This window comes from Coptis chinensis, chromosome 4, assembly GCF_015680905.1.
Source record: "Coptis chinensis isolate HL-2020 chromosome 4, ASM1568090v1, whole genome shotgun sequence".
Classification (NCBI taxonomy): Eukaryota; Viridiplantae; Streptophyta; class Magnoliopsida; order Ranunculales; family Ranunculaceae; genus Coptis; species Coptis chinensis.
In genome coordinates this window covers 625081-638736 of record NC_141459.1, presented here as the reverse complement: position 1 = coordinate 638736, position 13656 = coordinate 625081, and the positions used below count along the sequence as shown (strand labels likewise).

Below are 13656 nucleotides of genomic sequence, written 5' to 3'. Positions count from 1 at the left end.
TAATGAGATTTTTAAAAAATTCGCAGGTATTGTTAATTCAATGTTTTAAGTATGTTTAAGTTAACCTATGGGCCTCAAATGGGTCTAAAAACACCCAAAGTCCATACCTATATCAATGAGTACATTTTAACAATATTTTCAACCCCAAAAATGATTCTAAAATACCCACACAAGTTCTAACAAACAATTCAAGTAAAAACAATTTTTGAAAAATCAACAACCAAACAAATTCTAGACCAAGCTAGATTTCATAATATAATAATTATTTTCAATTCAAATAATGTAATATATGTTGTTTAAAAATTGGGGTTGTTAAAATATGCTAAATTTTTCCTTTTCAATAGGGGAGGAATTTCCATTTTAATAGGAGAATGATTTCCGCTTTAATTAGAAGTGCTAGAGTTTGTTTTAATAGGAGAGGAATTCCCGTTTTAAAAAAGGATTCCCATTTTTCAAATAGGAGAGAGATTCCCATTTTAATAGGAGATGATTTGGAATTTTAATAGAGCTCGAAAAATACCCTTGTGGGAGCTTTAATATTAAGACTAGCTTGTAGGCCCGTGCATACGCACCGGCTCTTTTGAAAACATTTATATTTTTTTTAGAAAATTGGGACTACCGTTTTAGTTGCTAACCCGTTTTAATTTTCTAACAAATTGTTTTAAATTAAGTTTTAAAAACCCGTTTTTTCAATTGGGAGAGAGATTATGTTTTAATAGGAGAATGATTCCTGTTTTAATTAGATACGCTAGATTTTCGCTTAATTTTCAATAGGGGAGGAATTTTCATTTTAATAGGAGAATGATTTCCGCTTTAATTAAAAGTGTTAGAATTTGTTTTAATACGAGAAAAATTCTCGTTATAATAGAAGAGAAATTCCTGTTTTTCAAATAGGAGATAAATTATCGTTTTAATAGGAGATGATGTGAAATTTTAATAGAACTCGAAAAATGCCCATTGTGAGAGCTTTAATATTAAGACTACCTTATAGGCTCGTGCATATGCACCGGTTCTTTTGAAAACATTTATATTTTTTTTAGAAAATTGAGACTACCGTTTTAATCGCTAACCCGTTTTAATTTTATAATAAATTGTTTTAAATTAAGTTTTAAAAACCCATTTTTTTCAATTGGGAGAGAGATTCTGTTTTAATAAGAGAATAATTCCCATTTTAATTAGATACATTAGATTTTGGCTTAATTTTCAATAGGGGAGGAATTCTCATTTTAATAGAAGAATGATTCTCTATTTAATTAAAAGTGTTAGAATTTGATTTAATAGGAGAAAATTCTCATTATAATAGAAGATAAATTCCCATTTTTCAAATAGGAGAGAAATTTCCGTTTTAATAGGATGCCCACGGGTTTTTAACTATTCGGTTCTAACGGTTCCGATTCTTTATCGGTTTGGTTCATAAAGACCAACTTTTTATGGATCTAACATTTTAAGACCCAAAACCACTCTAAACAGTTTCGGTTCCGATTTGGTTTCGAATAATCGGATACCATGCACACAACACACACACACACATTTGAGAATGAGATAAATGAAATTGTATGTCCGCCATACTTCTCAAGTTATCTTCCTTATGGTCCATCTTTCAAACATACGCCCATGGTTTTTCTATTACATGGTCCATTTTTCAACACACACCACGTCATACATATGAGGTCCAACCAATTACAATTATTTTGAACTTATTAGAATATGTCAATATTAGAATATGTTTTATATGGAAAGTCCCACGTTTCTATAAGTGTGGACATCCATATCTAGTAGTTTCTATTATCATGTTTTAGGTTAGTATAAATATGTAACTATGGGTAGAGAACTCAACTCAATCACTCTAACCCTAATCTCTCTCTCTCTCTCTCTCTCTCAATCAATATATATTATTTTCCATTGTTCATCTTATTGGTTTCTCTCAATATATCAATATCACAACTTTTCTAGCATCACCACTAACATGCAATTTAACATGGTATCAGAGCGTCAGGTTAAAATCAAAGTTTCGTGGTATGTTAGGAGAGGAATCCATCATAAAAAATCAATATCAATATCAAAATCAATTTTTTTTCAATTTTCAATTTTTAGAATTCAAGTCAAGTTTCAATCTTTCTCACAAGAAGAAGTTTTTCTATCTTGATTCAAGTTTCAATTTTTCTCTGGATGGTACTGTTCATCGTAACTGTTCACGGATACTGTTCATCGTCATGTTCAAGGGACTTTTCAAATTTCGCAATCTCATCTCATTATTCTCCATGGTTCAAGTCGATTATTCAAGTTCCACAATCTCTCGACTCCGTAAATCTTTTGTTTGAAATCGATTATATAAGGCTTGCTTTCAAGATGAGCCTTCGTCAAAGCGCGCGCTCTCTCGATTCAGATTGTCTCTCGCTATATAGGCCCCGACTCAAGATGAGCCTTTGTCAAGGCGCGCCCGTGCCCTTCTCTCTGTATCACTTTTCGCTATAGGCGCGCTGCGCCAAGATTGCCTTTTTGTCACCCTCCTCTCGATTTAGTCTTGTTTTTTTCATCTTGCTCTGGCCATTTTGCCTAAACATATCAGGGTTTGAATCCCTTTAATATCATGGTTCTGAGTTCTATGGTGTTTCACCGGCTTTTTGTTTTCGCCTTCTTATTGAGGAGCTTCTCATATGCTGCTGTCCTTGATGGTTCAACGTTTCAGGTTCTAATTCCTTTTATGCCGCAATGATGCGAATTTTCGGCATTCATCTCGAGGTTGCAATCATATCATCATCGCCTCTATTGATTCATCATCTCGGTTGCGATCCACATTATTATTGCCCTATTCAGATTCATCTCTCAGGTTGCAGTCACATCAGCACTGCACCATTCAAATTTAGTTTTCAGGTTAGGCCATTGTCTACACCGACAGTTTCACTTTCCAGAACGTCTTGTCTCAACAGTTGTTTGAGTTCTTCAACTAAAAACTGTTCTATGCGAAATGGGAAACTATATTCTTATATTTTCTTTCTGTCATTCAAGTTGTTATTTGCAATTATGCGGCATTCCAACTTGAGGGGGAGTATTAGAATATGTCAATATTAGAATATATATTATATGGAAAGTCTCACGTTTCTATAAATATGGACATCCATATCTAGTAGTTTCTATTATCATGTTATAGGTTAGTATAAATATATAACTCTGGGTAGATAACTCAACTCAATCACTCTAACCCTAATCAATCTCTCTCTCTCTCTCAATCAATCTATATTATTCTCCATTGTTCTTCTTCTTGGTTTCTCTCAATATATCAATATAACAACTCTCCTAACATCACCACTAATATACAATTTAACAGAACTTGTTTATATATTTTTACAGAATTGTTCGAGAAAAGTGAATACTCAGAAACCTTTGGATGTACGCCTCTTGCATCGATTATAGTGGTTCCAGAACGTTTTCTTGAAACTATAAGTAAGAGAGGCAGCTTCATTTGTATAAGTGTCATTCCGGAGAGCCAGCTTCAATAACATTCCAGTCCATATCAAAATCAATAACAGGGAATCTCCTAACAGGGAAAATCTCCAGTGGAATTGTTTTCTGGGTTGGGACCCTCGTCGGTGATTTGGTAGTATGGTGAAGCCACACGATTAACTCAAGTATACAAGCTTCAGTCTTCTCTTTATCTGCATAATGGAGTGTCTCTATCTTAATTAGTTCAGTTTGTCCAGCCGCCTTTCGGTTTACCTCAGACCTGAAAACAAGTAAAACCAGCTCTTTTAACCTGAAAATTTTCTGATATTCAAAGAATCACGATTAAACATATATTAACTAATTAATGACTTACACTGTATTTGCCCACTCTCCAACCCAACCGAAACTATGATGTGCTCTGGTTCATAACAAAAAAAAAATCAACAGTAGCACAAAAAGTGAATGTACTCGATGAATTTTAAGGAAAAATAAGTATCATATCCAATGGTATGTTTCACTGCTAGAGAATTATCACTGGAAAAATACTTTTGCTGAAAAAATGACACTTGAAATTAAACTTTCATGGTTTCCACAATATTTTCCAACAAAACATGCTATGATCAATCAAACACGCTTTAAAATAGGTAAATATAATAAATGATTAAAAAAAAAACAAGATTAATGGTTGGGCCTTTTTACTTGGTTGTGTTTGTAGCAATTGGGACAAGCCACTGCAAAATTTTCTCCATTTCTGCTTTAATTTGTGTAACAGTTAGCTGCGAGTAGACAAATTGAGAGGGTCATTATACAGTAAGTAGATTAAATATGTGGAAGTGCTTATCAACAGTCTCAATTCCCTCACTAAATCAATAAGTCCTCACAGTATTTGAAATGTGCAGCTGGATTGATGTATACCTCTTCCTTGACCTCGAATGACCGCAGTTTGGAACGTAAAGCTGACTTCACACTGGGGGGTAACCCTTGGTATAATGTATCCCTCGTATTTGGAGGCACATAACTTGATCGAGATACCTGACCACACCAAGAAGTTCTCCGTTCAAAAGTTTGCCCACATGAATTAGCAAAATATCACTTCTGATGAGAGTATACAACACATAAAAATTCTAGAGTAACAGTATGAACTAACGCATTAATGTCTCTCGCTATCAAATGTCTACTCAGAAAGAAGAAAAACAATTGCATTCATTAGATGCGAGTATGCGACATGATCCACAACATTCTTATGAAGATTTGGTATTATTACTCCATGGGGAATTAGAAATTCTGACCATACCTTCAAAACCTGGTAACTATTAACAAACTATACATTTCCATCTAAAGCCATCAGTGAAGTGCCAACTAGTCCAACAAAAAACCAAATACCCTAGTTTTTGAGTATAACTAATTCAAACAAATGATGTACGGAATTCAATGACATGGATATAAATCAGATAAAATGTAAGTTACATTGACACGGATACGTGTCCGTAAACGACATGGAGACGAAGTGTCTGACATGACGAAATATAAAAAATTGAGGTGTCACATACACCGTGTTTATGTCGTGTCTAACACAGACACGTGGATAAGACACATAATATTTTTAAAATATGGCGTGTCCATGTAACATAGGATAAAATGAAAAGCGCGACTACATAAATATCCGGAGTAGGGATAAAATAGAAAGTAGAGCCTGAATATCAGTTTATCTCAGGTCACAGCTTATCTTAATAGCCAGAATGTTAATGCCAAGTCAACAGACACTTTTTTATTTTTTTAAAGTATACTGCGGATATTAAGACCATATTCAGAATTAACTTTTTTAGTTTTTTTAAAAGATCAGGCTTGTGAAATGGTATGAACAAATATTTTACTGTAAAAAGCAATTGTGAACTCACAAGTGTGTCAATTTGAGTAATTGTGTTTGCGTAATGCAATGCAAGACCAGCAGGTCCCAACCTTTGATGATTGTTTTGAGATCCTTTTAATGGTTTCTTAGTGTCTGCAAGGACGGCAAGGAGAAAGCATCATGAGATTTAATCAATAAGAAAATTGACTCCAGAGCCACATAAATTGGAGTCCCACACTTCAACTAAAAGTTTTGAATAAATACCAGCACTGCCAAATGCATCATGAATCTCTAGATGTAAGAAGTAAACAGCGTCAACAAGCTTCTCCATGACCTACAGTATATGTGATATTACAATTATTATTTACAGGGTCAAATAGACATAAAAACATTCATTATGTGCTCTAAGTCAGCATAATAAGGTACAAGATAAAGATGGAGAAGAACCATAAAGATGGAGAAAGAACTAAGAAAACTGCACAATTGAACTTTTTGAAACGCATAAAATAGCAACAAATAAAACCATCCCTAAGAAACTGAATCCTTGACCAGTAATTTTCTGCGAATTGATATGAAAATATATGGTAATTTACCTCTTCCAAAATCTTGGACCAGAGTGACTTTTTCTTCAAACTTCTAACATGCTTCTGTTGACTTTTTAATTCTTCCCTTAAGATGGCAAGGCTGTCTCCTACAAGTCAGAGTAAACCAAGTCAACTATCCTCATGTATAGATAATGAAGTAATAACAATGGAGAATGACAAAGTTCATTAGATTATATATTTGAGAAAGATACGTGATAATGTATTCTACTGAGCTCACGACTTGGTTGCATTTCAAATCTCTGCTGGAATGGACTAAGATCACAAGAAGATATCCTGATGATAGGTTCAGAACAATCATATCTTACTTCCCACTTGAATACACTACATCATAATTCTTAAGTTGGGAACCCTAGTTTGGTTGTTTTGCAAGGGTGCCCGAGCACCTTATTGCCCTCTAGAGGCAGCCAAACCACATATCAAGGAGAACACTTTTAACAGCATTGTCTCATATCAACTTTTCTTTTCATTGGCTATATTGTCTCAATAGCTTTATGGTCAACTGTCAAGCAATTTACCTCTTTGGGCAGCGCTCGAGTTATCCTCTTCCTGCAGTTTTCGTTGATAATCTTGTTCAAATCTGTCCAGAGCATGCAACTCATGGTACAATTCCTGTAAAGAAACACAAACTTTTCTTTGCTTCATGAATTCTTGAAACAACGTTCAAACAACTACAAGGCTGTACATCATAACTACAAAAACTACAATATGATTTCCAGCAAAGTGAAAATAAAGACCACTTGCTGTCTTGCTCATACTCAGAGCCTAGTTTGAGGTTGCTCTTCCTTGTTTCCTCTACTTCTACTTTTATTACGTGTTTGTACCCTTCCCACCCCACCCTTGAATTTTGTGTGTGTCAAGGAACTGAAGGAAGAACCTGAAATAAGCTGAATTAAATCTTTTAACCACTACAGATGTTTACAGCAGGAAGCAAAACACACATGACAGTATAATCTGTATTAAAAGGGGTGCTGATATGCATCAGACAAACAAGTGCATTACATGACTTTTTAAAATAAGATTACTGTTGCTATATGAAGAAAAAATAAATCACGTTTAACGTAATAAGTGTGCGCCTTCCTACACTAGTCATTCACAGTTAACTCACAGCTGTATATTGGGCCATGGTCATCAGTTTCTGCATCACTGTTTCTGCTTCTTCCTTCAGTGGCTTTTGGGTGACAACTTCTCCACCCATCCTAAAAAAGAATAAGAAAACATTGATGACAAAGGCATGAAAAATGCATTTACTGGTAAGAAACAATAAAAGTTAAAGTACGATAGTATCCATTCATATTACTTCTCAAAATAAGAATGCAAGTTGTGCCACTGAGGATCTTTGCACCGGTTCCCAAAACAGACAACTTCACCTGAAAATATTTTCAACTCTTCCCTGTTTATATGTAATAGAAAGAAGAAATGGAATCTTTTAGAAGAGGGTATGGAAATAATTATGCAACTAGACTCGCACACAAAAGGAATAGAATAAAATGAAAATTTTCTAATACACACCTCTTGTCAGCAGCAGCAATCCTTAGGAGATCTTTCCTATCTTTCGATACTAAGTATTGAACTCCTTCTGATGGAAGCACCACTTCTTTCAAATGTTCTATGTTCTCCTTTGAAAGTGATTGCATAAGAGTAGCACCTTTAACAATTGTGTTGGCAACCTCAAAAGCCAATAGATATATTCTGTTTCCTTTTGTTGCCGCTCCTGGGATAAATCCAGTACTGAGGTTGCCAAGAGTGAGCTTCCATCCTTTCTGAGAGCCTCCAGTTTTCGGCCGGCTCCAACTAGGTATAAACGACGAGAGAGAGAACCCGGATTTGTGGCCTGGCGCGTTGGAGACGACAGATTCATCATCTAATAGAAAAATGTTGAACACGAGATTTATATTTATTACATCTAAAGTCTTTTATCAGGGTGCAACTTGGAATAGGGTTTGGCCCTGTATTTCGGTAAACAATAATAACAGAAATTTCACCTCCAGGAGGGCAACTCTCTTTTGCTTCACAATTTTTGGGCAGGGACTGCTGCCTGGTGGGATTAAAGACCTTTTCACCATCTATAGAGCCTTTTACATTAACTGCAGAGCCCTTGAGAGGTTGCCTCACGGTATGGCTTGAACCGTACTCCTCATGGGTCGAGCCCTCTTCTATCGTAGCTAGCCATTTAAAGAAAGAATGCGGCTTGCCAGCTACAGGAGTGAATTTGTACTTTTCATCAATGGCGGGTGAGACTATGGGGGGCACATTACGAGTTCCCAAGCTGCTTTCACCAGAAAAATAACCGTTGTAAGGAATGTTAGAGTTTGGCACTGTACTTGCATAAACAAAAACAGAATTTTCGACCCCGGCAGGACAACTCTCTTCCACTGATTCAAAAGTTGAATTTGATTCCGGTTCTTTACTACTTGTGGGCAGCTGTCTTGTAGGAATAATGACCCGTTCATCATCTACAGAACTTATTACTTCAATTGTAGTGCCCTTAAGAGGTTGTCTCACTGTTAGGCTTGAAGCGTATTCCTTATGTGTAGTATCCTCTTCATCCAGGCTGAAAATATAACGATTAGTTGAAGTCTTACATAAAAAAAACAAAAAACAAATAGTTGCTGTTTATTAATTCATGTAGTGAGCAACTGAGCACCGGAGAGAAGGGAGTGGTCCACTTGTGTGTGTGTGTGTGTGTGTGTGTGTGTTCATGCGTGTGTTTTGGTTGTGTTAGAGTTCTAGGAGGACATCTACCCTGCCAGGGGAGGAACCAGGATTTCAAGTGGGGGCGGGGGAGGGGGGGAAAGGTTACTAATCAAGAAAAATAAAATTGAGAGGAAGTCAATGTATCACACAGCATACATAACATCAAAAGAGGATATTAGCTATTATTATCTATAGTATTTTTTTTTCCTCAAGAAAGTTAGGGGTACAGCCCCTGTTAGCCCTGCTGTAGGTCCGCCCCCCCTGCAAGAGCAAGGATGTGAGGTTTTCCCAAATAAAGAGCACCCGACGCACCCACAGAAGAAAAACTTTGTAAGTACCTGATTGTACCTTTTATCATATGCAGGTAAGGCTACGGGGGGTAAACTGCGAGTTCTTATGGAACTGCCGCTTATGCTGCTTTCACCAGATGAAGAGTCATAATATGGAAACGGATTTATACGTGGCGGACGAGGTTGTATCTCACCCTCGAGCATCTTCACCACAGTACTCATGGAAGGTCTGTCTTGGGGATAGATGTGAGCACACGTTAAAGCGACCATAGATAATCTCTTTGCTTTTTCTTTATCCTTCTCCATAATGCCACACTCGATAAGAACTTCATCCAACTGTTTGTTCTCAAAATACTCCCAAAATTTTCCTGGAAACCAATCTTCAGCATCATTATTCTTCTTCCTCCTCAAGATTTCAAATAACATCATGCCAAAGCTATAAACATCACATTTATATGTTATTAGCTTTGATCCCAAACACACCTCAGGGGCCGCATATCCCTCTGTTCCTCTGAATCTGCTCTGTGCAACTTTACTTACGTTAATTTTACAAAGCTTAGCCAATCCAAAATCTGTAACTTTAGGAGAAAGTGACGAGTCAAGTAACACATTAGCAGCTTTTATATCGTGGTGGATAATTATCGGGTTGCAATTCTCGTGCAAGTAAGAGATCCCCTTGGCTGTTTCAATTGCAATATCATATAGTTCCACCCACTCTAGACGAAGGTGGTTCTCATACAAAACCCTATCCAATGATCCGTTCTCCATGTACTCATAAACAAGTGCTTTTATATCGGCATCAAAACAAAACCCATATAGTTTAATCAGGTTTCGATGGTAAGTTCTGCCCATTGTACTCACTTCCGCTATAAATTGTTGCCTTGTTATGTCATGCCTTTGGATTACATCTGGCATGTTGTTTTTCAGTACTTTAACAACAATTTGGGTACCATCAGGAAACACACCTTTGTAAACATTTCCAAACGCACCATGGCCTACTTTATTAGTGAAACCTGATGTAAAGCTCTTAAGCTGGTGGTGTGTAAATAGTTGTGGTTTCTCTTTTGCTAGTTCACTCACTATCTTATTGATTAATTCCAAGTTGTAATCTTTATCTTCTACTCTACTCAAATTTGCCATTCAAAATTAACATTCATCCAAGGACTAAATCACGTACCTGCAAGGAATGACATGTTCTGGGCCGAGGGACAGTCAGACAGAAAGCAACCCCCTACAAAAAATCTGCTGCTCCCATTTCGCTCGCCGCTACTACGGGAATCGCTTTTGAAGCTGAATCATTGCAACAGTGTTACAACTTTGGATGAAAGGTATGTGCCAACCGTACGTCATATAAAGCTTTTACATACCAGACTTCTACTGTAGTATGCAATTGAAAAGGAGGATAATACTAGTATACTGCGTGGCAGTGGGGAGTGAGCGGAACTGCGGGGGAGAGAGAGAGTTGGGTGATGCGGGGGAGAGAGAGAGATGGGTGAAGGAGAAAAGTATTTGGGCGAAAAAAAAATGAGAGAGAAGATGAGGACAGACAGACAGAAGCCAATCAAATTGGTTTTTGTCTACATAGCCCTCTGCCAAAATCCCCTCACTTAACTAGTATATTGCGTGGCAGTGGGGAGTGAGCGGAGCTGCAGAGAGAGAGTTGGGTGATGCGGGGGCAGAGAGAGAGGTGGGCGAAGGAGAAAAGTATTTGGGCGAAAAAAAAATAAGTGAGAAAATGAGGACAGACAGAAACCAACCAAGTTGGTTTTTGTCTCGCATAGCCCCCTTCTCCCAAAATCGTTCGCTTCGCTCACTCGATTACCATGCAGGTTTGTAATCACGTATAAGCGTTAAAGCTATGTTCAAAAATTGTGATAATTCATGGGTTCATATTAAAGCTCATTGCTAAGGACATTTACATCGTACGTCATTGATAATTCAATGCTATGTGCTTCTATGTTCATATTGCAGGTTCACAACTTAGAATGAGAGAAGTTTGGTTGGTAAAACTGTAAAATCTTTGGGTGATGATACCAGAGGTCTGAGGTTGGAACCCCGCTACACACAATTGAGTTACTAATCTCTTTAAAAACAGGTTTGCCCATACATTTTTGCAGGTGCCGACTAGCAAAGGTTTGGAGCTCGAGCTCGAACCCCGCCAACATCACAGAGTCACTGATCTCATTTAAAACATGCTTACCAAAAAAATAAGGTACTTGTTACTGCCGGACCCCATATTGTGTTGGGCAGACCCCAAAAACTAAAACACTTATTACAAATGTGCCATTGGTCCCAAAAGTTGTTTTGTGTTAGGGACCCAAAAACCAAAGTGAATTTGACTTGTAGCAACCTTTTCAGCCCTTCTCTTCTATTCTCTTCTCTTCCACCATAAAAAACCATAAACCCTTAAACCCTTAAACCCGAACACTAAACACTAATGGAAGAGCCCACCATTTTAGAACATGAAGATGACGAAGAAAATGTAATGCATCATGACCCCATTCAAGAAGAAAATATAGAACAAGTTCCAAGTGACCCCATTCAAGAAGAAAATGTAGAACAAGTTCAAAGTGAAGAAAATAGAGGAATGGATGATGATGCATTTAATAAGAATAAGGTAAATCTAAATTAAACGTAATTATGAATGTAGTAATTATGCATGTAATAATTATGCATGTAGGAATTATTGATGTGTACAGTGATTATACATGTAATAATTATGCATGTAGTAATTATGCATGTAGGAATTATTGATGTGTACAGTGATTATACATGTAATAATTATGCATGTAGGAATTATTGATGTGTATAGTGATTATACATGTAATAATTATGCATGTAGTAATTAAACGACGCGGCTAGGTCGTTTGTATTTCACACCAAGCGGTCTGTCACACACCGTCTCTGACGCGGTGTCCAAAACGATGTGGCCATGTCTTTGGGATTTGAATTTGGAAAAAAACGATTTGTCTATTTTTTTTGACTTGAAGCGGTGGCCACACCGTTTGAAGTTAGTCTAAGTAATGCGTGAACTGACGCATATGAAAATCAAAAGGTTAAAATGATGGAAATGTAAAGGCATATTTGGAAATAGAGGTAATTATACTTTTCTCAAGAATGAGATGTACGTGAGTCGAAAGCAAGTAAACAACACGGACATTGAAGTTCTTGCGCTTCAAATGATCCACAAAGTTACGGTAAGAACGGGGAACATGCGAAAAGAGTTCTATCTGGCCTACAGATTATGCAAAGAAAATCATCAACTTGTTGCACAGGACTACAAGAAAAACACAATCAGATACCTTAGTTAGTAAATGACTGTTCACGAGCAACCACTTGGGGGGATAAACTCCACTATAATGAGCTACCCTGCCCAGGACATAATTCTTGACAAAATAACATTCAATTTTCTAATTCAAACACCTTCCGTTAGAAATAATAAAAGATGACAAGAGATAACATACTTGAAGGCATAGACCTGACCAATGATTAACTGAAGATTGAAAGAACTAACAATTTATTTTATCATTATTATTTTGCCAAAACAATGGTATGGCTTATAACGTTTTTATAAGCATACAGATTTTAAAACTATTATACACCCATGAACCCAAGTACCTTACACTCACTTTCGCATGAAAAAGCATGCTAGCATACCCACAAAGTCACAAACACATGCACAAAAGCGGATAGGCACATCTACAACCACATACATGCGTACTCATATCCAAGAACCTCTGCAGATACAACCCAAGTGCCCCCAAAACAACACAAAACACACACACCTCTATAACGAAGGACACATAAATGGCCAACCAGCGACTAATTCTAAAGCATCTACACACAACATGCACATATTCACCATACTTGTGCAAGGACATGCACATGTAGGATGCATCCTTCGAATTATATCTAGAATATGCATTCTACTAGGAAACGAGGAAGGTATGAACTCACACTTACCACAATCAATTTGTTTAGTTGTTGCTAATATCTCCGAGAATTGACATGGTTTTACCATTATAACGTTTACATAATCTAATACGGATACTTTCCTATTGGAATGAAATCGAGGATGGTTAGTGCTAAAATGTTTTAAATGTATTGTGTGACATATAAAATGGTATAATTATGATCAAGACTATGGTCGAACCCCATATACACAAAGGATGAGTAAGAACTCGAAGGAATCGGCCCAAATAAATCTAAAATGTTTGAGCTCAAAGGAATCTAGTTGAAACTTACCGATAAAAAAAAAGGAATCTAGTTGATCGAGATGGCGGGTTTGATCGAGATCGAGATCGTGGGTTTGATTTTGGTGAGAGAAATTTGATTTTGGTGAGAGAAATCACAAGAGGGTTTGAAGGATAAAGGTGGTAGCCGGTTTTCGGTTTCTTGGATATTTGGTTGGGGGGGTGTACGAGTCCAAGTTGTGCTCAACACAATGGGAACCACCCCGCCCAACTTGGCCCTAACTTCCTCGCCCAACACACAAATTGAGTGCAGCAATTAATAGGACCCAAAAATAATAATAACAAAAAAATGCTACCTCATAATTAACTTCCATGATAAGCTAAGAAATCAATTCATTTTATTTTAGCTAGGAATTTATTTATGTTTCCCGTTAAAGAAGAATGGAAAATATTTTGTATTCATTTATTATTTATCAAGTTTTATTCTATTTCATTTTAGCAGCTACCAAGTGTTTGAAATTGTTTGTTTTTTGGTTTGTAAATATACCCTTACAATGACCTAATGATTTGTTCTTAAAATT

The 13656-nt window shown here is 36.7% G+C and overlaps 1 protein-coding gene across 5 annotated transcripts in view; it reads right to left on the bottom strand.

Moving 5' to 3' along the window:
• Positions 1–1568: 1568 nt before the first annotated feature.
• Positions 1569–13656, bottom strand: part of LOC147500966 (protein PSK SIMULATOR 1-like) — a 28521-nt gene continuing 16433 nt past the window's right edge. Inside the window, exons 1-14 of one of the 5 annotated variants that reach the window (XR_015221205.1) lie at positions 8941–10298; positions 7881–8449; positions 7408–7759; positions 7196–7288; positions 7004–7094; positions 6414–6507; positions 5887–5984; positions 5558–5627; positions 5343–5446; positions 4360–4476; positions 4144–4220; positions 3818–3862; positions 3327–3724; positions 1569–1696 (exon numbers count right to left, since the gene is read on the bottom strand). Coding sequence is in view for 4 of the 5 variants with exons in the window: in XM_086605989.1 (XP_086462115.1) it covers positions 3475–3724; positions 3818–3862; positions 4144–4220; positions 4360–4476; positions 5343–5446; positions 5558–5627; positions 5887–5984; positions 6414–6507; positions 7004–7094; positions 7196–7288; positions 7408–7759; positions 7881–8449; positions 8941–10022 (3042 nt within the window). In the remaining variant the exon portion in view is untranslated. Of the gene's footprint in view, positions 1697–3205; positions 3725–3817; positions 3863–4143; positions 4221–4359; positions 4477–5342; positions 5447–5557; positions 5628–5886; positions 5985–6413; positions 6508–7003; positions 7095–7195; positions 7289–7407; positions 7760–7880; positions 8450–8930; positions 10466–13656 lie in introns of those variants that run through there. The other 4 variants (XM_086605990.1, XM_086605989.1, XM_086605992.1 and 1 more) reach the window with 4 other exon arrangements.